The sequence below is a fragment of the Buteo buteo genome, chromosome 2, assembly GCF_964188355.1.
Source record: "Buteo buteo chromosome 2, bButBut1.hap1.1, whole genome shotgun sequence".
Lineage (NCBI taxonomy): Eukaryota > Metazoa > Chordata > Aves > Accipitriformes > Accipitridae > Buteo > Buteo buteo.
Window position 1 is genome coordinate 33,509,509 of NC_134172.1, and position 22,378 is coordinate 33,531,886.

A 22,378-nucleotide genomic window follows, 5' to 3' on the forward strand; every position below is an offset into this window, starting at 1 on the left:
TGGTGACTTACAAAGTGAACAATCTCCTGTTCTGTCCTACCACCTTTTTCAGTAAAAACAGAAGATGTGTGCTTTCCCCTATTTTTATGTTCATTGTCTTGTTGCAACTGCATATCCATGTATAAGCAAATTAAGTATTTTTAGCACAGAAGTATAATGAGAACTTTCTGGAAAAATATGTATAGCAAGTAAGTCATTATTCTGAATATCCCAAAGGACAAGTGATCATTTATTCATTAATGCACAGCAGTCCAGGAATAGGATTAAATAGGTGATAGGTTATGTGTTTTGGAAAAGGACAAGACCTAGTCAGTATAAAATATGGTGATGGTTCAGTCTGAATAAAAAAATATTCATTTTCTGCTCAAGTTCCTTTAAACTTAGTGGGGATTTTAATTGTCAACTTGCAGAGGCAGAAAGAAGAGATTAACTTCACTGAATTTTAAATGGTCTCTATTTAGGCATCCAGAGTAAGCCTATAGCTACCAGTTACTAATAAAGCACCTCAAAAAACCAAAACATATCGAAACAAACCTCAGCCCATGTATGTCACACCTCTGTGTTGGAATGCAACAAAATATCTTCTAGAGGTTCCCTCTCTTTCCACACTTTAGATTACTGAATTTGTTTGTCATACCATGTTAATTGGACTAATTGATAATTTTATTATTAAAGTTGACTTTTTCTTTAATAACCATCTCGCCTTTCACAATTCTGAAGTGATAGCTTTATCTTGTTGATTGAAAACACAGAATTCAAATGTAAAATGAAAAAAATACAGATTTCTGCACCAGTTTCTTATTCTCTGGTACATTACCTCTTTTTATGTTTTTTAATACCCTAGAGATATTTTTAGAAGCTAAAATAAGTGATTAAAGACATTTCTGTTGTCAGTTTTATACTTTTAAGATGCCTAGTCTTTCTACTTGAGGTTTCTATTTGTTTAAAGCTATCTAGCTGAAATGGAAGCCACCCACACAATTTTTCTGTGAAAATTATATATTTGCAACATAATACTTGTACTGTAGTTCCATTCCTCCATCATACACACTACATCTAGCTTCAGTGGTCTGAACAAGCAAAGGCATGTACATAATTAATTCCATGAGGGACAGCTTATTCATATATTTGTGCACACACACAACTCTTGCTCTTTGTGTATCAGTTGCACATAATTTAAAATGACTCTTTCTGCTAACTTGAGTACTCTGTGTAAATTAAATTCTAAATAAAGCTCCAAGTTTTCAGGCGTATTTTTTTTGTAGCTTGATCAAACATTTTCTATTGTCCTACATACACATAAGAGTGCACACACACACACACACACACTGGAAATGTTTTTTTCTGTGTTTCAGCTTGTGCTATGCAGTAAAACGGTTATAAAAATAACATGGCAACACATGTGGATGTCATAAACATTTTGTGTTACTTTACAACCAAACTCAACCAAATGCACTGTCGCAGCAGCGGGCCCATTCCAGGAGTGGGCATGGAAGACGTTTCCTCAGGCACCAAGGTGATTTGCAAGTTGCAAATGAGCAATACATATGGTGTGGATTAGTTGTAAATTAAAGTCACAAGTGTTTTCTTTGTAAGTGACATATATACATACCTGCGTATAGGATTTGTACTTTTAAAAAAACCCCTAAAACTAACAAAAACCCAAATCCACACAGGATTTATTTTTTTTTTAAAAAGGCAGCACACTTTTTCAGGATTGTGAGGGAATACGACCCAGAAGACTTCCCGAGGAAAAGCAGGTCTCCCTCCATTTCCCTCAGCCGTTGCCGTACGGGCATCGCCGCCTCCGACCCCCGGGCCCCCGCTCTCCGGGGAGGGGCCCCTCGCTCGCCACCCACCTTCTTCCCCCGACACGAAGCCCTGTCTGTTTCAACGCCCAGGGTCGGGCGGCCCAGCCCCCGTTTCGGTGTTAAAATGGTGCCACCGTCTCTAAGGCAGCGCCGAGACAGCACTGTCTGCGCCACGCCAGGCCACCCTCTGTCACCCCCGCGGGGCGGCCCCCTCCCCCGCCTGCCCCCCGCGGCTCGCGCTCCTTCCCCCCGGCCGCCTAGGAACGGGACTCTAAAATGGCGGCGGCCGCCACCGCCGGCGGGCAGGTGAGCGGAGCGGCGACCTCTCCCCACACCCCGCCCCGGCGCGCCGCCAGGGCCCGCGCTGCTCTCCCGCCTCCCGCCCGGCGCCCGCCGCCGCGCTGAACGGCGGCCGCCCCCCGGCGCGGCCCCTCGCGTCCCGCCCGCCCCCGCAGCGCCCCCGGCCCGGCCCCACAGGCGGGCGGCGCCGGCCTCGCCCCCTCGCTCTGCCGGGCGCGAAGGAGAGGGGAAAGCTCGCTGCCGCATACCGAAGGAAGGCGTGCTCGGGTCCTCCCGCGGCGGCGGAAGGAGCTAACCTCCCCCGCTCGCCCTGGCAGCGCGGGCCGGCCCCGGCATCTCCCCCCCGCCCGCGTCCACCCCGGGGCGGCAGCGGGCGGCTCGGCTCCTCCGAGAGAGCCGGCCCCAAGCCCTGCGCGACAGCCTGCCCTGCCTGGGAGGGATTTGGCCGGGAAAAGCCGCGCACCTGAGCTCTGCCGGAGCAGCTGCGGGCCCTGCCGGGGCCGCGGGCTGCTGTGGTGGACAGCTGGGGCTGACTGGGAAGGGGGCTCCCGGCGTGGGGAGAGCGTGAGACCCCAGATAATGGAGTTTGAGGAATGCAGATCCCGGGGCACGGTCCCCTTGACTATCTGGCGTAGCATCGGGGATTTCTGTTCTCCGAAGTAGGTGTGCCTTCCCCATTGGTAACGCCCGGCAGCCGTGCGCCTTCTGCAGTCCCAGGGACAGGCGTCAACGCGCTTGGGGTTGTCGCACAGCTGCTTTTCTCCAGATAGCACTTCTTGTTCCGTCTGCAGATTTTGCCTGTGTAGGAAGAACAATACGGCCGTTTGTCCCAGATTTTTCCCCTACTTGGCAGCTGCAATCAGGCTGCCGGCCATATCGAGTTCCTGGGCAAATGGCCACTGTCCCACCATCAGCTGTGTGGAGTAAGCGGCTAGTGCGCACCGCAAGTCCCTGAGCAACTTGCTTCCTCTGTTCAGACAGGTCTGGCACATTTGCGAGTGCGCCCACAGTTATTTTACGTATGTTCAATACACCCAGAACGCGCTGGAGTGATTGTGCAGCCAGTAACAGGCCGCTCTAGGCATGCCTGTTGGTGCTTCCAAGACATTTTGTAGTTGCAAAGTCGCATCAATTTTGTGTTTTAAACAACAGTGATCTTTATGATGTTGGGCATAATAACTCATGTACTAAAACCTTTTTTTTCTGATAGAATTTTACTTTTTATCAACCACTAGTAACTGAGATCCATAATCCTTATGTTACTAGGATTCATCGATTTTACAAATTATAGCACATCAGTAATATATTCTGAAAATCAAAATTATGCCTACATTTTTCAACATTAAATGTACAAGCAGAGTTTCTGGCTGCACTGTTTTGTCATGTGCATGAAGTAAAGTTGCATAAAATAAAGTTGCAACTGTATTGCAAGGTAAGCAGCTTTCTTGTTGATCGCTTGTACTGGGTTGGCTGACCTGAGTGAGAAGCCCATTCTCCAGTCAACATACTTTTTCACTTCATGTCTATGAGCTATGACTCTCCACTAGAAAAGAATATTAGTGTAACATAATTGTTGGAGTAATTTTATCAATGTAAAATAGAGACTGCTAATTTAATATCTCTTTGTCTCTCTTAGACTATGTTATAGTTTGCGAGATGCTGTGATGCATATATTAATTTTGGTGTGTGTATTAATTTAGACACTGAATATGTATATGTTGTAATGAATCTGTAATTATGCAGTATATTATGCTGACAAATGTACTGTATACTGTCAGGCAGTAGAAAACCAGCTGAAGATCTGTGGCTTTAAGAGGAATGTGGATGTCTTGGTATTGTATCTGGCTGGACAGTAAGTAAAATATGTTTCGTGGTTTGGCTTTTACTAAAAGTAGAGTACACAGTAAATGGTAAACTTTCATAGTGCTTTCTGTATCAGATACTCTCTGAGCATCATTTATATGTGAAATATCAGCAAATCATATTTATACCTAGTTCATACATGGTGTGAAGGAAGAAATGGTGAAGATACACCAACATACACAGCAGAGCTATACTCACAGTGAAGTAGTTAGCTGCCTCAGCCCTAGATACACAATCCTTCTCCAGCAACCCAGAATTGCTTGAGGGTCTGTAAGTTCACAGTGTTGTGCATGAACTTCTACCACAGGGAGCAGAGGAGTGAGGCTTAATGGGCTGATCTCTACCTGTTCTAACTGGCTTGTAAGGCTGGGTAGAAAGAGTATCAAGAAGGCAAATGAAAAAACACAGGACCTGCCCAGTCTAAGAACTGCCAAATTTCTGACCTCCCTGAAGAAATCTGTTATTGCAACAGTAAAACTCCTTGGTAGCACCTTTGAAATTACCTGCATCTCTACTATTAAGAATTGAAGGGAGGGCAGGGCAACATGAAGTGAGTACAAGAACAGTTGTTTGGGTCTGGCAGTACTGATCAGAGAACTGATCTCCTCTGAGAGCTTTATGAAACAGCTTAAGATGTAGGGCAGATGAGGAGAATAAACCATGCTAAGTGAAGGAAGGCAAAGCTTTCATGAACCTGTGGGTGATCTAGGTTGATAGAGGTGTATGTTGTAGGATGAACATGCTGAGAGGCTACCATAGAACGATGGATACGTGACAGGGCATACTTCAAAGTTTTTGGAAAGCATACTTTGAATTTCTGGCCAGGGCATAATTCCAAGTGTTGCATACCTGCCTGCAGCCTCACAACTGCATCTACTCTTTGTATGGCTGATACCGTATATAAAGAACTAATGTAGTTTAATAATTCAGGGTCAAGGTTTTCAAGGTCTCTAGGTCCTGTGAATGCAAAAAAAAAAAAAAGTGTTAAGGGATTTCAGTGTTGTCTAGCTGGTTTTAGTGGAAATCAAGTGGTCTTGAAAATTTAAATGTACCCACTAGTATCTTTAAATTCCTTAGCACATCTCTTGATTTACATCAAGAAAGTATTTGACGGTTTGTGAAAAGAAAATGTAAAACATATAGTTAATGTCAAAATTATTAAAATATGTATTTTAGAAAGAAGAAAACATACATAAAATCTAAGTGAGAAGTGTAAATAATGAGAAAATTATAAGATGCACATGTATATTTTCTAAACAATACAAGAAAATTATTATAATATGTATGTGTAAAAGAATTAAAACTGTGTATACAGTCTTAATAGGCACATTTTCTGATTTTAAATACTTAAATGTGTGCTCTCACTGGCTTTGAAATATTTTTTGGTATGGAATAAAAAGAAATGTTCAGATGGCAGATATAGAAGTGATCTGTCTTCCCATGAAAACGTTTTGAGAAAGATGATGCAAGCTGGCTTCTCTGATGATTGGAGAGAAGTGAATTCCTTTTATTCTATACCAATTTATATAAACCTTGAACCTCAGCCAATCTCAGTATCAGATCATGCCTCCTTAACTGTTGGTCTGACATAATTTTCTGCTGGCTGAAATAAGAAAATGAAAAAATAATAATTAAAGTCAATCAAATAAGAGGGAATGAGTTTATATTTTTAAACCACTACTATTAAAGGGACATGAAAAAATGTACTTTTGGACACTGAAAGCTGTCATCCTGATTAACTTAGCAGTAGGTAAGAAAAGAGTGCTGCGGGCCAAAAAGGATCAGTTTGTAAGAGACGTGCAAAGTCTGGAAGGCATATAGAAAGGGACAGGCTCTTTTAAAATGTTAGGGGAATTAAGCTCTACCCGGGGCAAATTAAATGCCTTAATACTACAATAAACCAAAACAGATCAAGGCTTGGAGATAGTCAAGATGAGGCTGTTTCCAGAGAGGGAGTAAAGCCAGTTAAAATGTAAACCTGTAAACTAGGTATAGAACAGCAGTGACAAAGAATATGAGGGTAATTTTGGCTTTGCTACCTGAAAAATAGTTCAGGGGTGTACAGATAGAACTATACAGAAGAATTAGATAGTAGCTCTGTAAGAGCTCTCTATGTCCTGTCAACACACATCTGCTTGTGTTTACTACTTGCAGTAATGTATTTTCTTGTTACTTGTGACAATAGACACATAAATATGTATCTTCAGAGTTTGTTTTTATGGCTTATTTGAGGAAGCCAAATAAACAGTTTAACAAAGTAGCAGCATGGGATAATCTGGTTTTCAGAAATACAGGAGAATAAAAGTACCTTAGCTTTGTAGGGTTTGCCCTTGACAGATTTTTTTTTCAAATGCAAGATCACAAAAGGTGTCCACTCCCCCTTTGTCTGTATCTGGAGAGTTTGTTGAAAAAAACCAAACAAACCATGGGAAATTAGAGACTAAACTTCATAGTTGGAAAACAAGCAGATCATTTTAGACTGATGCTGTGAGGTTAATTTTTATCAATCCCATTAGTTCTTTCTGAAACACTGTCCCTAGTCTTACATGTTAAAATCCACGAGGAAAGTTTTATGTCAATTAAAATTTGTCATCTAAAGGTCATCTATAATTGTTCTAATGTAAATCAAGAACATTTATTTAAAGCAACGAAAAATAAGGAGGAGCAATTAGTGAAGATTACTTGGCAGCTCACTAATATTCCCTGTTTACTAGGTAATTTGTTATTTATAGTACACTAGCAAGCTCAAAGTGCTAGATACACAATTAAGCAAAAAAACCCTACCAGTACATAGGAGATAGTTCCAGCCTCAGTGGATGTGCAGTTTGATTTAAAACAAGAGTGTTAATGAATATGAGTAAATACTAAGTTTATATGAGCACATGAGAGAAGAGGGGTGAAAAAAGGGCAAAAGATTTCACAATATGCACTAATATGAAAAATAGTAGGAAATCTACATTCATGTGCTTGGTGTCTGTCTTCTGTTGGCTTCTCTGGCACTGTGGCTGAGCAATCCACACTGCACCTTCAAAGCAATTTTCCTTTTAGGTTTGTGTCCCCAGGGTGCCAAACTTCTCCCCCCATGTTTTGAGCAGGATTTCTACAAACTGCAAAGTACATGGGACTCATAGTCCTAGGGAAAATAAATGCTGTTATGGAAAAAAAAATAATGTATCAGTTTGTTCCCATTTCTTTGCCACCTGCTGCTTTATGTTTTCAGGTGTGTAAAATGCTTACACTGTCTCTGCCATCTTGTTCTTTATGTCTTTCTCTGCTATGGTTTCTACAGAAGTGTGGCTTTTTAGTGCTTGTATAATATTATTTATAAAAAATTCAACTGTTTATAAAGTGATTAAGCTCCATTAATGCTAAGAAATTTGTTACTCTTTTTTTTTTTTTCTTCCACTAGAGGACTAAGAAGTGTCCCAAGTCTTTCACGGTTTCATAGGTTAAGGTATTTGTGGATTAACAACAATAAGGTAATAAGGTATTCCTTTAAAGAGCAGAACAATGCATCTGGACTCTCTGACTATTATTTCATAATTTCTCTAACATAAAGTATTATATAATTGTCAAGCAAATAAATTATTTTTAACTTCCAGGCAGATTTAACTGATTTAAATATGACAGATTTGAAGAAACAGTATTTTTTTTACATTACAGAGTATGAACTGATATCTTTTCCTTTAGATTCACATCACATTTATAAATTTTGTGTGTTTAAGAAGCTGAGGTTTTGCAATGATACCTTAGCAATAAAAAGAAAGATTGAGTGTATTTAGAACTGAGTTATTGGCAAAATTGCCTGATAGCGTACTGATACCTGAGGTCTGGGATAGCAGTTTCCAGTGTAGCTCATAGCAAGTATACCCTGCCCACCAGAGTGGGCAGCTCTTGGAACAGACCAAGGGGTGATAACGGCTGTAAGGTATTCTTAGAACAACTTCCGGGCTTCCTAGTTTTTCAAGAAAGGAGTGGACTGCAGGAAATGCGTAGCTCTTTTTTTATGCCCTTCCAGACATGCATAGTTTATTTCCTGGCAGGCTGGTGGTTGAGGTGAGACTCCTTTTTGGCCTCATGAACACAGGTGACACAGAACTCTTTCAAATGTGCTTTTCCCTGTGCGCAGGGAGTAGCACTGCAATGCTAGGGTTGATGGGGTATCTTCTGCCATTATGCAGGCCATTGCGTCACCTACACTTGTTTGATGTAAGAGAGATTTCCAGGAGAGTGATTAGAGTATGGCATTGGGCCACATTAATTTATCTTGTTTCCAATGCATTGTGTGGTCCTAAATCAATTACACAAACCACATGCCTTACTTTCTCCATCTGTGCAAATGTAGATTATAGTATTTATTATATCCTGTAGGGGTTTTAAGACAATGCTCTGTCAAAATCTCCGGACACTACAGTTTCCAGCCAAATCTAAGCACATTGCATCTCATACAAAATCATCTACTTGGCAGCAGAATTACCTGATTTAGAAATCTCCAAATACATAGCCAACCATTATTAAATGTTTGAATTGAATCCAAACCTTCACCATTAGCCACTGGTAATTAAAAAGCAAGTAAAGTGATAAAACCCACAAATTTCTAACCTGCTTTTAAATATCTTGCTGTACAGTAGTTTACCTGCCTTTCACAATGGGCTCAAATTCTTAAAACACCAGAATCGTTTGCTCAGGTAAATAAGTAGCTCTGTGAGCAGCAGAAAAAATAAATTTACATTCCATGTCACTTAGGAGTGTATGTGTATCTGCTGCCCCAGGCTAATATCAATTATATAGCATCTTATGTTGACTTCACTAAAAGACCTGTGGTTATCCAACTATTTTCAAAAAAAGCAAAAATATGGATACATTGAAAGGTTGAACTAAAATGACAGGTATAATAAGGCTTTCTCTTGTATTTCTAAAGGACACTAAAGAATAAGAAGAAATGGTGTGATGACTAAGCAGATCTGATCTTGCTGACCATAAAAGATAAATCTGATTTTTGCACAGATCTCACTTTCCTACCTAGCAGTGACAAAGAGCATTCTTCTGTTGTTCTATATAATTTGTGTGGAAATGTCATTTTCTGTATAACTTGTGTGGAGAAGCCACTCAGTGGCTTTTCTTAGGAGAAGTCCCAGCTAAATGGTCTAATATGGGGAGCATATTTTTCTGAACTCAGAAGATCTGAGATTTTTTTTTTTTCTGTTCTTAAAAATGCATCACAATAATTTTATCACCAAAAAAAAGTAAATTTCAGATGATCCTAAAAAACCTAATCTCATCAAGGAAGGAGAAACACCGCTATATACAATAGGTATGTGTGGGCTTTACACTATACAAGATACAGTAATCACTGTGAAATGTAGGATTTTTTTTATTTGTAGAATACTGCTATTTTCACTGAACCAGGTTTTTCTGAGGTGAAGCAAGACTCAGAGAATGGCATTAATTTGAACTTTGAAGTATCTTTTCTCAGATGATTTCAGAGAACTTTAGCAATGGAAAAACCTCTGTCTTATTCTCCTCCTTCCAACTTTCAGATACTGTTAATACACAGAGCAAAGCACATTTATTTTAAAATCAGTGGCACAATTCAAGGACTGAAATCATTCCCCCACTAACAAATGGCTTTGCATCACAGAAATCAAAGTAGTGTCAGGAATAAAATTCTGTTTGCTGTTCTTGCATTTGAACTGTAGAATAAATACTTAGGCACCTTTAGTACTCCCAGTTCTCAACTATTATAATGGTCAACTTGGTATCCCATTGCATATACTTTACCTTGCGCTGAAGTCAAGACAATATTAGAACTGAGCTTCTCCAAGCAAGGGGATGAGATTTCATAGGGACTGAAGATAACTATTGGGAATATACCCCTACGTACTTTTTTTTTTTGTCATTGTAATTGATTCTGTATATCTGAGTAAATGTCATTTTTGGAAATTTAGGACAAATATATGCTCTTTGGACCTGCTGATGAAGAAATAATTTTAAAACTAGATGCGGGGCTTATTCCAAGGATATATTTCAGGAGTATTCTTAAATCAACATAGAATTATTACATCCTACAAGGGTGTTCTCACAATAAAAAATACTTCAAATGTGAATAGAAGTAAAAGAAAATGTGAAGAGAAGTAATTCAATAAAATCTGTTTCCAAATATATATATTAAATTTGTAGTTAAAAAAATTAGGTAAGGCTGTATTTGATGTGTAATTAGTATTTCTAATGAATGTTCAGCTATCAAGAGAATCCTTAAACCAAGAGTCTTAAACAGAAATATAAGAAACTACCTATATTTAAACAGTTTTCAAGAGGCCATGTTTATACTTCTCCAAAATTAAATTTAGGCTGACATATAACAGTTTTCCTAACTCTAATTTCAGATCCAAGATTTAACTTTCTTGAGCAAAAACTATTGCTTGACTGAACTCTATCTCAACAATAATGAACTGACAGATATATCAGGTACCAGTCTTCCCTTTTTATACTGTTGAGCAGAGGCCTATACTTTCTTTTCTGTGTATTGGCATTCACATTTACAAAAGTGGACAACAGCAAGTAACATGGTTAAAAGCTCCTATGTGTGCATAACAATACATGTTAATTAGTAGAGATTTAATTGTTCCAGAATACTGGAGTGGCAATAAGGTGATATGTTTATCCTGGTCAAAGGGATGAAATGTCATTCACTTTAATGTCAGGCAATTGTAAAATATTTTTGAACTTACATGACCATATTTCATATTGAAAGTGAACATGCAAAGCTCTTTTTACGTGATGATTTGTAGTCCTCTTGCTGGCCAGGTACTCTGTAAGAAGACAGAAATACCTTTTGAGAGCCATTTATGTTTATATGATGAAAAACTGATAGCAATGCTGACAGACATAACGTTAAAATAAAAAGGTAATAAATTAATAAGTTATCCTGCTTGTAAGGTAGTCACTAAGGTTCTGCAGTTTCTTCATGAAATAGTTACATTTATAATCAGAAGTATTTTGCAAAGTTACTGCAAAACTGTTTTATTGTAAAATTGCATCTGTCTTATACTTCTATTTTGGTTTTGCTTGCTCTTGTAGATTAAAGTGGCTGTACAAAGTAGTGAATTTGTGAATGAAGACGCCAAAGCATAATAAATTTGTGTATATTTTAGGCATTTTAAATGTTAATATTTTACTTTTCTCTATCCCTATAAAATGTGGGGATGCGAAATGATCTTGATTAGTTTCTTTGAGATTTTGAGAAAAATGAATATTTGAAAGAAAGAAAATGAGCACAAGAGACAATACAGAAGATAACAAGATATGGGTAAACAGAAGGGCAAGTATCATTGGTAGAGAAATGTGGACAAGAAATACTGTATAGAATTTGGAAAATGAAATGTCTAAGCCTGATGTCATGTGAGCATGTGAACGCATAGTCTAGGTCAGCCACAACAATATTTTCTAATAACATTTTCATACATTAATAATTATTTGAAATTGAACTATTTTCTGAGGAATTCACTATTTATTGTTTGTGAGGCAAAGGTAATATTAGGTCAGGGTAAAAGGAAGTGAAGATGAATTAATCAAAGATTACTGGGATATAGGAGGAAGGAAGGGAGGAAGAAGGGAGGATGCAGTTGATGATTTGTTGAGGCAAGGGCGATGGGGACAAATGGAAGGAACTGGAATGAAAAAAGTTAGGCATGTGTTCAAAGGAGTGACTAGAAAGATGAAAGTGATATTGAAATCTCAGATAATTTTTTTTTTACTAATTTCATGCAAGGTGATACCAAAAGGCAGGCATAGATGGATAACTAGAGTATCAAATTCAGTGTGCAGCATAACAAAATAATTATTTAAGAAAGGCATCCAGGTATGGTGAGAATAATTAATTCTTTTTCATTTTATTTCAGGTGCTCTGAAACACCTATGTGCGTTACAGATTCTGTTGCTTCACAACAACCAGTTAAAAAAACTTGGCAAAACAGTGAAGGAATTGAAAGGAATGATAAGCTTGCAGACCCTAAGTAATACCTTATTTTTATTTCACAGAACAGTGAGCAGTAGTTCTTCAGTGTTTCTTATCAGGATGTTTCTTGTCCGTTTCCGCATCATTTGCCAATAGCTTTTGAAGCTAATTGTCAATTTCAACCAAATTTGACAGAAGAAAGAGATCTCTAAGACATGAAAATTCCACAAAGAGTACCTCAACTAAGAAAAAACTGCCAAATGAGTTCAGAAGTTAACTCTTTTTGGCTGCTGGCTAGCTAGTCTCCTGGATGAGTAGCTTGGAGGCAGTCAAAGCAGTTTACTGCTGCCTTTTTGTAAGGGAACATGGGAGCACAATGACATTTATCATAGAGATGAAGGGAGTGGAGAAATGGGTGTTACTGCTGTTGAGAGTGTGAGTGATAAGTTATAGAACCCAAATTCCTGCCTCGTGAATTCTGTTGCTCATAGAACTTACTTTCTGCATCTTTTTGGCAGACTGAATTTCTGGAGTCTAAGAATAAATATACTTTAGATATTAAGTGTAGAGTACTTTCTGATATACTGGCTGGAAATTAAAGTAGCATAGGCTCTGAAATTTCAAATTAAGTTATACAAGACGGTGTTGGCACCACTAAGTTACAATGTGGGAAGTAGCCTCCAGGGAAGGTAGGATTATATGCTATTAACCTATTGAAAGTAAAAAAGCAAGCAGTCATTTTCCTTGGTTCCTAAAGGAATGTCATCATAGGTCCTGCCAAACGCTCAGTACTTTGAGAAAACAGGAAACAAATTTTGCGTCTTAGTGACACAGTTAATGGAGGTGAATGTCATCAAACCATACCTCCTTATGCATTCAGAAAACTGAATGTCTGATTGTGGGAAAAGAAAATATGGCTTGAAAAGTACACTTTTAATTGAACTTGACACTGTGCCAGAATTAAAAACCAAATCAAGTGTTTAGGAAGACAACATCCCAGCCAAATTATTGTAATTTTTTTCATTATATGCAAGATTGAAAAAATAGTCCATTTAAGAAAGCAGTTGTTTGAAGTGATTAGGCAAAGTCTGGATAGACATCCTATATATGAATGGTCCAATCACCTGAATTTAGTGTTACAGGCCTACAAATTAATAAGGAGCTTCAACACAAGCAAGGATTTTGTTGTACTTGTTGCAACAGTCTGTGGGTAATAAAGACAAAAAGCAGATACTCAAAGTGCTGCCAAATTTTTATGAATGGCTATCACAATGACATAGTGAAAATTGGGTACATATTGGACTGGCCACCACCATAGAAGAGCAAGTGTTTAAGAGAAGTATCAAACAATGTATAGAATATACCAACCTACCCTGATAAAAAAATTGTTCTTTAGTTTAAAGATATGAAAGTAAATGCTAATCGGTGGAAGAAACTTTTAATAACCTTACCTTTACAGTTATTCCTTTTTGACCTTTGCAGTCATGAAAAAATTGTCAATGTGTTTGTTTCAAAGAGATTTCATAATAATGAGTTCTCAAATTAACAGGACTTTATTGGTTTAACAAAATGCACAGCTTCTGAAGATTTACTGGATGGGTTGATCATGAGTGCAGCCTTTTGAGAAATATGGAGGGTTTCTTTATGGGCTCACCTTGTGCTCACATCTCCCTTTTGGAATCCAGAATTTTTGTTATGTACTCTGTAAATGGCCTCAACTGATTTATTATCTGCAGCTGATAACGTCTTGCTGCTAGACCTCAGAAAACTCTTTTTGTTCTTCACTATGTTTCTACTGCAGTAGTTCCTTTCTGCCCCATGTGGGATAGGCACACTGTTTTCCTATGTTCCAAATAAAGAAAACAGACAAAACTGTGGAGGAAGAAAGCATTATCCCTAATTTGTAGAAATTGCATGACCTTGACAAGAAAGTAGATAGCAGAGCCAAGAATTGACCCCCAGATGTTTTGTAAAATAAGACCATCTTGATCCATACAATAGTTGGATTTATTGTAAGAATGAGCAGTAGAAAAATTCATATACTCTAAAACAAACCTACGCATCAGTGTTGATGAGGAGGGATGTGCTCCAAGTAGCATCCAGATTCAGAAATACTTAGTATCAACCCTGGTTTGTGCCTTGGAAAAATCTCTCTTGAATCTTCATTCCATTCCACTACTAAACATACCTGCTTTTAGAGATCTTTCTGAAACATTTTTTCTCTCTGGAACGCTATCACGTATTTTCTTGACTCAAGAACACACTTACCAGATATATACCTTATATTCTTTCTGATGAGCACTTTCTAGAAAAAATAGCTATATACTACTTTGGTAAAAATGGAACTTTCTTTTGCTGCCACCTTGTGGGTCTCTTAGCTACTTCGAAGTACAGTGATTTTTTAAAAATTTGTTAAAGAACTAAAATATTTTAAGTTCTCCTCTGTATACATGAACAAGTGTTTTCTGTGTAAGAGATACCAAATGCCCATTCTAGCCTTACTGCACCCTCAAAATAACTGCTAAGTTGCATCAAGCAGTGAGCCCTTTGGCTGTCATACTTATCCTGAAGAACATGAAATGGCATCTTGTAGTTTACAAATCTGTGTGGAATATTTCAAGACTTTTTTCTTCTTCTAGTATCTCTTACTTGCTTCTGTAATACCATCTTTCCCTCCCTAACTGCTAAAATTACATATAACAGGATTTTTTACCCTAGAGTGAATATTAGCCACAGCCTTTCTTCAAAAAAAGAAAAACAGACCAGTGTAGACCTTGGTAGAAGTTGTCAAAATTATTAAGACTTTTTTTTCTCTGCTCTGATCTCAAGGTAGCAGCCTCTTGATTATTTTTACTGTCTCTGAAGACCAGCATTTGTATAAGGATAAAAATAGCATTATTATGTTTTTAATTTAGAAAAAAAACCCCCACCCAACAACACTTTGTTTGTTTGTTAGCTGATTTGGGAATGAGCCAGTTTCTATTTTAATCAACCTTAGATATCACTCTCGTGAAACAAACTGCTCTGGCTAGGCAAATGTTCCACATCTGGCAAAGCAGCAGCACAGGACTGATACCTGTCTCTGTGTTGCAAAGGTTTGGTTATTCAGTTGCTAATGGGCTTTTGGAGCTTAGTTCTCAGGAACTTAGGCCCTTTTAAACATTTCACTCTTTAAGTTTCTTGAGTTTTCAAACTCATCAGAAGACTGGGTATTTACATTTTATATTGTGTCTATGGGATAAAATCTTTATATCAGCTATGATAAAGCCTTAGGTGTCTTAAAGCTCATCTGATTTTATAATAACTCCCCCTACAAATTTTGTGTCTTACCTTTAAGCTGTCACACCTAAAAGACTAGTATTTTTTAAAGTAGGCTTCACCTAACAATACATAAAAATATCAATGGCAAACACTTAGTGGTTTTGTCTGTATATCATAAAAAATAGAAAAAAAACCTTCAAAGGTTTGGAGTGCATGATGGAACCTTTACTCAGTTCTTGCCTGTGGTATTTTGCATACCCTGCAATAAGCCAATTCTTGCAGTCCATATTTAGTTGAGTAATTTTGCATGTGTAAGGAGACTATGCTTTGTTTACCCAGCAGAAGAACAATTTGAATTTGATAATATTTTGTACAAAATCTTTGGCTGCTATTGATCTTTAATTTTCCTGCCTTGCTAAGTTAGTTGTTTTTCTTTTGCTGGGTTTGTTTTTTTGTGACGTTGTTTGTTTTTTCTGTATACATTTTGCAGACCTATTCCATAACCCTCTGGCACAAGACCCAGACTACCGGCTTTATGTGATATACTTCCTTCCTTCAGTACAGCTCCTTGACAGGAAGTGTAAGGATTTTGTTCCTCTTCTCAGAAAGCATTGACAGTTGCTTTTGATTTTAATCAGTTTGGAAAAATAGGTGAATTAATCTTGCCTGTTCTTTTATATGCATTTGTTGATATAGCAAAAGATCTAATGAACAGATACCCATTTTTTTGCAAGATTTGTCAAGCAAATAGAGTTTGCATGGCATAAACAGTTAACTTTGCCAAATGCTTTTGATTTCTTTTTCTTTTTAAATTGTCTATGTTTATCTTGTATCTTGGTCTATATAATTTGGGGTAAGACAGATAAAAGCCTGTGCTTAGAAACATATACCTACATTTGTGCATTCAAACTGGTATATTCACATGGGTGAGCATGTTTACTTAGATATGGATAATATCCTCAGCTATCTACATGTTTCTGTACACTTTAAATATGTATATGCATATACCTCTTGATGAGGTACATGCTGACCAAGCTTTCAAATATAAATCTTCATAAATCATCAAGAGAGCTTCCACTGCTTGTCTACTGTAAATTCTACAGAAAAAAAAAAATTGTCTTAAGAATAGCCAGATAATAAATCAGTCAATCCATAAACATGCCACGGTGGACTCAGAAAATCAACTTTGGTGATTTTTGTCTCTAGTGTTTGGAGAGCTATGTAATTAGCAGGAGGACTGAAAATTACTGGAGAGCACTGAGAAAGGCGTTGATTCCTACCCCAGCTCTACTTTACAAGAAAGTAGTAAGGAAAAAACAATGTCACCTTGAAAACCTGCTCCCAGTCTCTAGGAGAATCAGGATGCAGGACTTGAGCACGGCAGCCACAGGACATCTGCAGGGGCTGGCAGACTGTGTAGCTCTGTCATGAAGGAAGGCTGGTGGTTGGGCCACAGCATGTGTCAGGGGTTGGTGAGGAGCTGCTGGATCCGACCACATGGCCATTTGCTTACACATTCATTTTGCACTGGTACCTGCAGCCTCTTGAATATTTTGTCTTGTGTTACACCTGTGCTTGGCACATCTGTCAGACTGTTGTATTAATGATCATTTTTGACTAAGAAGCAATGACTGAAGCTTAATGTGCTGGAAAATACATGTTGCACTTACAACTTTAGAAACACTTCTGTAAAAGTTCCTGGACTTAATCTCTTAAATACAGTTATACTGTAATCAGTCCTGGATTAAGACTTGAGGCCCTAATTTGTATCAAGCTGTACCCTGGACTTTCTCTTTAGTGAACTGTTTCTCTAACATTACAAAGCTTCTTCACCATCTGTGGAACATTACCACAGCATAGTCCTGGCTGTCTCCTTTACACAAGACATGTGCTCACACTTCTGTTACCTCCAGGCATGGCTACTGCAGTTCCTTCCTAATTGTTCCCCTTGACACCATGACTTAAAAACTTCCCTGAATTCAAAATGCTTCTGCCGGCATTATTTGTGCTAAACCTTTAGCTCACTTCAGTTCCATAGCTGAAGTACTAGATTAGTATGCAGTTCGTATAATTGAAGTTAACATCCCCTATTTGACTTAACAGTCTCAAACTCTTTGTTTAAAACTTTTTTTTAAATTAAAGTGCAAAACAGGAAAATTTGAAGCTTTTCTTTTGATTTGAGAGCACTCCTACAGTTTTCTCTGTAATTGAGCAATGGGAATTGAACTGGCCTTGAACCAGGACTTGGTTTTGCTATTCCTAAAAGAAACTTGCCAATCTTTACTGACTTCTGCAGTAGATCTCACTTAAATGGCATGAAAAGTCTTGCTTTCTAGTTTCTTGGTTTAAAACTTCTGATCCTACTGCACTCAAGAGAAAAAATCCTTTATTTTATTGGACAGGGCTTCACCCAAAGCCTTTGGAAGTATCACTCCATGTTCCCATTTTTAATTGTTGTGAAATTATGCAGATTTACACTGCTGTTGTTACAAAACTCTGCACAAAAAAGTGAACCACCTTCTGCATGCAGATAGATAATACCAGCATTTTCAGTTGATAGAAAAATTAAAAATTTTATATCCCTTTTAACAGCAGTTACACGAAGAGAAAGGGAGTCAGCGCTTCATCTTTATAACCTTGAAAGGTCTTGTGCCGTGCAGTCAATAGCTTTTGGAAGGAGAGTAAATACACCCCTGGGAGCTACAGTGGGATCTAGCAGGTGCAGTCAACCAGCCAGAAGACTGATGATGCCCTCAGGTATTTATAATAATGTACGGAAAGCATACATTTTTAGGTGATTTGAATTAAAGAAGTTCTTTTCATTCACCTGATAAAAAGTTACCGATTTTAGTAATAAAGTATAAATGCATCAGGAACTCAACCAAATTGCTTCATAAAACGAGTAGTAGTAGCAGCAACAGGCAATAAATTAATCCTTCTGCTAGGAGTATTGTGGCAAATAAGTTCTAGTCACTCCCTGTAGTTACAGAATTCTCTTTAAAGATAGCTGAACAAACAAAATTTCATTTTTTTCAATATGTGTCTTGTGAGTGTTTAGTTTTACTTTTATTTAATTAAAAACATCTCAGTACACTTCTAGCCTCAGACAGTGATCAGCATCATAGAGTTTTGATGCCCTCTAGTGCTTTTACAAAATAATCTCTTGAAGAAAGTATTTTCTTCCAAATGGTGTTTTAAATTTTGTTATGTTGCCTAGTTTTGTAAGCAGATTCCTTTTTATGCTTTCCAAGCTGAGAATATTTTTATGATGTCTTATAATAGCATATAAATAATTTTTAGAGTTCTTAAAACTTTCAGATCTGGAAGACAGCATGATCCTGGCACAAGAAAGCAGGTGAATACCACCTGGAACCTTGTGACTTGTACTGTATGACAATCCAGAACAAGCCTTGAAATCCCACACAATCTCATCTGCTTTTTTGATGTTTTAACGATAAGAAAAACAATATTGTGCATAGATGACTGAAATGGTAGCATGTTAAACAGTAGTGTAGATGAAGTTTGGAACAGTAATAAAATACCTGCAATTTTTTTTTGATATATATATCACATTAGTAAACCTGAGAGCAGTGTATTTAACAATAATTTTGAAAAGGCTGGGAAAAAAAGGATAGTTAATCGTATTTAATGATTTATTTGTTTTGCTGATAATTATCAAGGTAGGCATATAATTGTCTTTATCACTACCATGCAATCATTCACATATATAGGCAGTGGCATCATTTTTCTGTGAAAGAAAAAAAAATAATTCATGGAACTGTATGTCTACGGGAAATAAAATATAAGAAATACAGGAACTACATAAACTTAAAGAAAAAAACCAACAGATACTTGTTTTCACAGTAATTTAATAAAAGATGATCTTGAACATTTCAAGTCTTCTGCTAGTTTTCAGTTCATTTGAACAAGTAATTTAGGATCAGGATGGTAATCCTCAGCTAGTCAAAATGCTGTACAGCCATTAATGTCTTAATTTGAACTTTTTGTTATAGGTTGTGAATTTGGAAATCACACAAATAAGTAAGTAATTTTTTTAAATTAGTTTTCTTTTACATCTCTGAAGCATTTACTTAATTTCCTCTCCTCGTGCTTAAAAAATACCCTAACCAGAAAAAAAGTCCAGTAAAATGAGCTTTGGAAAAAATTTCTGGTCTTTGTATTTAACATAGTTGCAACTCTATACTATTCTGATGAGACACCCTACCCGCTGCTGTCTGAAATTTAATAATGAAAGATAGTCCACATTTGGAAATGGGTGTATAAAAATGTTATTTATTTATAAGATCCAATACTGATCACTAGAAAAAAGCATGCTTTAAGTCTTAGAGCATCAGAATAGCTGTTCTGTATTATGGCCCAGAAAGCTTTGTCCTGACTGGCTGTTCAAAAATACATATTCTCTGGAAAATATTATGACTTGTAGAATGAAACTTTTTTAGTCTGTACTTGAAGTTACTTTTATTCTGTTCGGTTTCAAAATCATAGAAATAAATGTAAACATCTCTCTTATCTCTGTGTGTAGATTGAGGCAGTATAAAGGTTGCATTTCAATGTGATGACATTTTAGATGCTATCTTTATAAGAGTAAATTTACAAACTTCAGATATCAGGCTTGTTTTTACTTTCTAGCTTTACACATGAAAATATTTGAAAAATTTATTAAAGGAAATAATAAAAGCCTACGTATGATGATATCCTTTAGCAATTTGATTTTATTTAGCTACTCTCTTTGAGTACAGCTCTTTAAGTTAATTTCTGTTTAAAAATTCTTACCTGCTTTCAGTGGAGTTAGCTGTCTTTATTGATAGAATGGATGTACAGCTTCCTCTCCATCTTATTTATGTAGATGCTTAGGCTTTATACCTTCTCATGACAAAGTGTGTTATACTTGGCGGAGATAGTCCTACTGTTTGTATTAGGTGTGTGTTACTGCAGGTACGTCTTTAAGAAATAAGTTCTTGTAAGATCAGGTTTTAATATTGTATCTATCTGAGTTAAAAAGTTTTGGTCTAAAATGCAGTCCTTGTCAATTCTGCATTGAAGTTGTGTGTCTGCCACTTTTCTCTCCCAGACTGCAGCTCTGGCAGGATACATGAACAACACAAGCTCAGAGTGTTCTAGATTCAGAGCTTGGAGAAGTGATATTTGCATGGTGGTTAGTTAAAAGATCCACAGTGAAATAAATATGCATTTGAATTAATGGATATTATATCACTATGAAATCATAAAATTAGTTTTATGATTTCCATTGAGTCAGAGCATTAAAAGTGTACAACAATTACAATTTTTGTGGAAAAAAAGCAGTGAGAGCAAAAGAACATCTTTAAGTCTACTATAAATGTATTTTAAATAATTTATAGCATGATTTTTTCCTTAGAATCCTGTGATTCTGACCTTTTCTCATTTTGTTTAGCTTTCTTAAATATGGTAAAAAAAGGAAACCACCTGAAAATTTTAAATTTTCAAATCCTCACTGCTGGTGTCATCATGACTTCTAACTTCACTTTCTAGAGTGCGTGTAGTAAATTAGCTCCAAAGTAGTTTGGAAACATTCAGATAATGCGCATTTGCTTTGTTCTTTTTGCAGAGTACCATTTGAGAACCCTGAAGATGCCGTTTTACTACGGGCAATGACAAGATCTCTAATGGAATTTTCTTCTGTTGACTGGAACAAAGTAGCCACCTGTCAAGAAAGACGGCTTGAAAACAAAGCAGAAGCAGCCCATGAGAAGCTGACAGTCCAATTTAGATGAGTGCTTTCTTCCTTAAGAAAAAAATCATTCCTCTCTCTAGTGTGGAGATAAGCCCCTTAAGTAAGTTAATACCTATAAAACAAGTACACTAAAACATGCATCCAATTAAATGAACTTCCAGCAAAAGTATTAGTGTACCATCCCTTTTATCATCAGATGTGTAATATGGAGAGTGAAGAAATTAAGAAAACAAATGATAAATAGTGGCAATGTTACAATATAAGTTGCTTGAAACGCAATTCTTAACATACTTTTTTATCAGAATTTATTAAAGCTAAACTGCAAGTTAATTTTTAAGAAACTAAGGAAAAAGAATTTCATTCTTTATAGTTTCTACTGGGGAATTAGACTTACCGTGTTCATTACCAGTAATTTGTCTTCCTCCATCAAAATAAAGATAGGAGAAAGCAACCATTAAGCTTTTCTCATTTCTAAGGGATTAAAGTTTCAGTTTGCTAATTTGTGTGCTGCATGAAAGCACTGAAAACTTTTAGTTTTATGAGGATACTCCTTTGGTCTCAATACAGTGGAACCAAGAGCTCTTAAGCATGCTGATACCTAGCTCTTGTCTGTGGCTGCTAATGTTCTCCCAGGATGCAGGCCTCTGCTTATTGGTCCTTTTGGAGAGACATACACAATGCCCTGCCCCAAGACTGCTGACTGGTTTTAACACACTGTCTTTTAAAACCACATGGGTCACACAATGCTGTAGCACTACACCTGACGCTTTAGGCTTCTAAAGTGTGTTACCACTAAAGGAGCTAGTGGGAAGTGTGCATATAGATGGAAAATAATACATTTCTTCGCATCTTTCTCCCTCCATTCTGCCAAAGGCTTAAAGTCAACGCTATCTGATGTAGCAAAGCCCTTCTTCAGCCTGTGGCTTGCCTTCTGAGTTCCTTCTTTCTCTCCTAAGCACAGAGTCACAGGACCGTCTAAGTTGGCAGGGATGTCTGGAGCTTACCTAGTCCAGCCTTCCGGTTGAAAGCAGGTCTGAGCTCAGGTTATCCAGTGTCCTGTCAAGGTGAGTCAAATATTTCCAATGAGGGAGGTACCACCACTTGGCAATCTCTTTCAGTGTTTAATTGCACTCCAGAGCATTTTTCTTATAGTCAGATGGAATTTCACCTGCAACAACTTGGGCCTGTTGTCTAGTGTCCCGTGACAGTGCATCCCTCTTCTTCTCTATAACTACCTCTAGGTATTGTAAGACGGTGATTGGATCTCCCTGAGTCATCTTTTCTCTGGGCTGAACAAACCAAATTCCTCCAACCCTCTGATCATCATGGTGGCACCCTCACTGGACCTCTCCATCTTTTTAATGTCTCTGTTGAACTGAGTTGACCAAAACTGGACACTGTATTCCAGATGAGGCTTAGCAACTGCCAAGTCAAGTGGCGTAATTACACCTT

General features: G+C 37.5%; 1 protein-coding gene across 4 annotated transcripts; it reads left to right on the forward strand.

Moving 5' to 3' along the window:
- Positions 1-1,990: 1,990 nt before the first annotated feature.
- On the forward strand, positions 1,991-21,357 carry LRRC72 (leucine rich repeat containing 72). 4 transcript variants are annotated; one of them, XM_075050194.1, is made up of 9 exons: positions 1,991-2,117; positions 3,890-3,963; positions 7,384-7,453; positions 10,361-10,442; positions 11,876-11,989; positions 15,683-15,772; positions 17,788-17,949; positions 19,206-19,233; positions 20,801-21,357. In XM_075050194.1, the coding sequence occupies exons 1-9, from the start codon at positions 2,088-2,090 to the stop codon at positions 20,964-20,966; spliced, it is 816 nt and encodes a 271-aa protein (XP_074906295.1). In that variant the 5' UTR covers positions 1,991-2,087; the 3' UTR covers positions 20,967-21,357. The 4 variants fall into 4 exon arrangements, with proteins under 4 accessions (XP_074906295.1, XP_074906287.1, XP_074906316.1 ...); XM_075050186.1 differs by having other exon boundaries at positions 1,993-2,117; positions 17,785-17,949; XM_075050215.1 differs by lacking the exon at positions 11,876-11,989 and having other exon boundaries at positions 1,995-2,117; positions 17,785-17,949.
- The last annotated feature ends 1,021 nt before the right edge of the window (positions 21,358-22,378 follow it).

Coding starts and splice junctions, on each gene's coding strand:
- LRRC72 (XM_075050186.1), top strand. CDS start 2,088: ATGGCGGCGGCCGCCACCGCCGGCGGGCAG. Junction 10,443..11,875: donor TGAACTGACAGATATATCAG/GTACCAGTCTTC, acceptor ATTTTATTTCAG/GTGCTCTGAAACACCTATGT. Junction 17,950..19,205: donor AAGACTGATGATGCCCTCAG/GTATTTATAATA, acceptor TTTTTGTTATAG/GTTGTGAATTTGGAAATCAC.